Source organism: Eschrichtius robustus, chromosome 20 (genome assembly GCF_028021215.1).
Source record: "Eschrichtius robustus isolate mEscRob2 chromosome 20, mEscRob2.pri, whole genome shotgun sequence".
NCBI classification, from domain to species: Eukaryota; Metazoa; Chordata; class Mammalia; order Artiodactyla; family Eschrichtiidae; genus Eschrichtius; species Eschrichtius robustus.
Window position 1 is genome coordinate 21,243,139 of NC_090843.1, and position 3,482 is coordinate 21,246,620.

The 3,482-nt window shown below is 58.6% G+C and overlaps 1 protein-coding gene and 1 pseudogene across 1 annotated transcript; one reads left to right on the plus strand and one right to left on the minus strand.

Annotated features, from left to right (window-relative positions):
- Positions 1–208: 208 nt before the first annotated feature.
- Positions 209–1,730, minus strand: LOC137755539 (uncharacterized; annotated as a pseudogene).
- On the plus strand, positions 1,640–3,482 carry RAMP2 (receptor activity modifying protein 2). Its single transcript, XM_068530543.1, has 4 exons — positions 1,640–1,842; positions 2,283–2,348; positions 2,811–2,922; positions 3,052–3,482. The coding sequence occupies exons 1-4, from the start codon at positions 1,743–1,745 to the stop codon at positions 3,305–3,307; spliced, it is 534 nt and encodes a 177-aa protein (XP_068386644.1). The 5' UTR covers positions 1,640–1,742; the 3' UTR covers positions 3,308–3,482.

Here is a 3,482-nt window from a genome sequence, read left to right on the forward strand (position 1 = left end):
GGCTATTTTGCTTTCTGCCCCTCCTTGCTTCCTCCTCCCATCTTATCACCTAGAAATCTCCCTCTTGACCATGTTTCCTTCTTGAAAAGGGCAATCACAGGTGGGAGGGAAGGAACGGAGTTTGTCCCTGGCCTGAAGTGACTCCAAGGCAGCCTGGCTCTTTTCTGCCCATTGCAGAAGATGACCCTCACCAGGAGGGCTTTGGGGTTCATGCCAAGTGGGCCAATTCCCTTCTCCCTCTGGATGCCTTGCTAAAGCAACCTCTTGATCCTAGCTATGGAGGAACAACAGGTTATCAGTGGCCATGATTTAAGAGCCTAAGACCTCGAGATGAAGATTTGAAGAGAGATGGTGCAAGATAATTTGTGGTGGGAAGGAATCAGTAAACTGGGACAACAGCAGCAGCTGAGTCCAAGGGTCAGTGTCTGGGAGTAATTTAGGAAAGTTCGGTGCTGACAGCTGTGTCTGGAGTTGAACGTCATGGCCAAATCAGCTCCTGGGATCCTCGGCTGCTTCAGGCCTACGAAGCTTTGGCTCAGGACACAGAGACAGCTGTGGTGTGGCAGAAGTCAGGGCCGCTGGGGCCCCCGGCTCAGCCTTGCTGTTTCTCAGCTGTGTGGCTTTAGGCAAGTCCTTAGGAAAGGAGGAAAGGAAACCAGCATCTGCCTAGTGAGTGCAGTGCCCTTTCACAAGTGTCACTCTCACTACAGATTAGTGAGGAGGGTAACGTCCCTCTTTCACATGGGAGGAATCTGAGAATTCATGAAGGTAACTGAGGTCATTCCAGGCTATATAGCTGGAAAATGGGAAGGCAGAATTAGGACTCAAGAGCTTCTGAGCTCAAGTCCTGGGCTTTTTCCCCTGAGCTTTAGCTTCTTCCTCTGTAAATAATGTACCCACCTCATGAATGAAGTCACACATTGTAGGTTCTAAACCTTCCCTTTTCACAATCTTGGCCCTGAGGAGTTGTGGCCACCTTCTTCTTGGGAATGGAGCAGTCTTACTTTTGCCCCTGCACTCAATCTGGTTTGTGGGTCTAGGCCCCAGAGGGTGCCTCGAAGGCAGGGTATTCGGACTTTGCTTTCCCCTCTACCTCTATCCTCAGGCCTTCTCCAGACTCCGAAGGTCTGGCTCCCTCTTCTCCTCCTCCTCCTCGATCTTGGCAGGCGGGCTGACATCAGTGGGTGTTCCCAAGGAAAGGGAACTCTGAGCCCAGCTCCACGGGCCCCTTCCCCCACGGCCCCGGACAGCCCCAAACCCCAGCCTTAGATACGGCAGCGTTCAGAGGCCCTCTGAGCTCCCAAACCCCTCCCCCTTTTCGCTACCCGCCCCCCCCCCACGCCCCCGCCCCCTCGCGGAGGAAGAGAAGGGGCTGCTAGAGTCCGGGGAGCGGAGGCTCAGAGACCCCGACGAGTCCTGGGCGCCACGCAGCCGAGCCCAGGAAATGGATCCCGGTTCTGGGGTTACGAGGGGAGCTGTCCAGCCCCGCAGGGTGAGCTAGCAGAAAGGGTGAGCCAACGTCGGCCAGGCGGAGGGAGCGGCGGGCGCCAGGGCCGGGTGGGGCAGCGACTCCCCCTTCAGCCCGCCGGCCCCGGGCGTCGCCCCCGCCCCCCACGTGGCCGCAGCCGTCCCAGCCCCTGCGAGGAAGCGGCGCGGCTTCCTGCGGCTTGGGACGGGGATATAGGCGCCCCCGCCCGGGCCCGGCTCAGCGCCGCCGCTGCTCCTCGCCTGTTCGCCGCGCGATGGCCTCGCTCCGGGCGGAGCGCGCTGCCGGCGGCCCGCGGCTCCCTGCGACCGGCGCCGGGCGACCGGCAGCGCTCCGCCTCCTCCTGCTGCTGGGCGGTAAGCGCAGCGCTCCGAGGCCCGGGCAGGAGGCGCGGGAGGCCCTGGAGGGGAGAGGGGCTGGACGGCCAAGACCGGAACGGGCCCCGGGGTGCGGGTGCGGACAGCGCTGCTCTTTGGACGGTCCCTGGCCCCACCACGGTGAGGGCGCAGCGCGAGCTGCTTCCCACTGGGGAAAAGCTGGCGTTCCCGGGTCCCACAGAGAGGTCTTGGGAGGTCTGGAGCTGGCGAGGAGGGAGGGGTTTGGATGTGAGTGGGAATGAATTGGTGCAGCCCCTCTCTTCCGGGCGCTGAGGCATCCCGTGGGGGCCTGGATTGCTTCTCTTTTTCTTCTGAGAGTAGCCCTGACTTCCAAGGGTCTCAGCCCCCAACCCACACACCCCTTCCTCCAGGCTCCAGATCCCCATCATCCCATCTCCCTGCCCCTTTTCTGCCCACAGCTGTCCTGAAGCCCCAGGAGTCCCTGGCTCAACTTCTTCCCACCCCAGACGGCTTCAAGTCAGAAGGTGAGTACCCAGCAGCTGTGGGAGGGTGGCCCAGGGCAAGGAGAAGAGAGGTCAGTGGGGAGTGTCCCTTTCTCACAAGCCAGGCCCCAAACCCAACTGGTGCCCCTAAGTTCTGCTCTGTTCTCTCTTGAGGTTCCTTGTGATCTACCTCTCATCCCATAAAGCCTCCAGCCAACTCTGAGCTGGCCCACCTCACAGGTGGATTAGAAGATCCCAGAAAAAGTGTATGTGGAAGTTCTTGCCAGGCTGGGTAGTGCTGGGCACATGGAAGACATTAAATTTTTCCTGAACTGAGACTCTCTCCTCAGCCAGGACTCTCTTGCTTGGGAAGGTTTCTGAGGCTGTCCGGGTAGTTCCCATATTTGAAGACAGGAACAATGGTTCCTCAATGGAAGTACCTGGACCAGAGGGCTTGGAAGGTGGCGTAGAGGTGTGGTCAATGTGCAGCATCTCTGCCCACAGGAAAAACAGTGGAGGAGAAGTATGAGACAAATGTCCTACGTTGCTGGGATGATTATAAAGTTCACATGGACTCTATCGAAAAGGATTGGTGTGACTGGGCCCTCATTAGCAGGTAGGGGCAGTGCTGGAGGGCGGCTTGGGCCAGGGCTGGGGCTTGCTCCTTGTGGGCCTTGAGTGAGTGCGGGACAGTCCTCTTTTTGGGCTCAACCCTTCCCTCACTCTAGTCCTCTCCTGTCCGCAGGCCTTACAGCATCCTTCGAGACTGCTTGGAAAGGAATGCAGAAGAGTTTGGCCTGGGCTTCCCCAATCCCTGGGCGGAACAGATCATCTTTGAGACTCACCAGATCCACTTTGCCAACTGCTCCCTGGGGCAGCCCCCCTTCTCAGACCCCCCAGAGGATGTGCTCTTGGCCATGATCATAGCCCCCATCTGCCTCATCCCCTTCCTCGTCACCCTTGTGGTGTGGAGGAGTAAAGACAGTGAAGCCCAGACCTAGGGTGGCGTGAGCTCTTCAGCCGCCATCTTACTCCTTTCTTCTGCAGGTCTCTCCCCTCCCTACTTCCTTCTCTCACTCCTACCCCAACTGCAGATCCTTAGATCGGTGGAAATGGAAGCTGGGTGGGGTCAAGGCTCAAGTTCTGTAATCTTCAAAATAAAACTGTTTTTTTGTA

What these genes read in the sequence shown, in the direction of transcription:
- RAMP2 (XM_068530543.1), top strand. Translation starts at nt 1,743, where the DNA reads ATGGCCTCGCTCCGGGCGGAGCGCGCTGCCGGCGGCCCGCGGCTCCCT. An exon ending in AGACGGCTTCAAGTCAGAAG is followed by an intron (nt 2,349 to 2,810) that starts GTGAGTACCCAG and finishes CTCTGCCCACAG; the next exon opens with GAAAAACAGTGGAGGAGAAG. An exon ending in GACTGGGCCCTCATTAGCAG is followed by an intron (nt 2,923 to 3,051) that starts GTAGGGGCAGTG and finishes TCCTGTCCGCAG; the next exon opens with GCCTTACAGCATCCTTCGAG.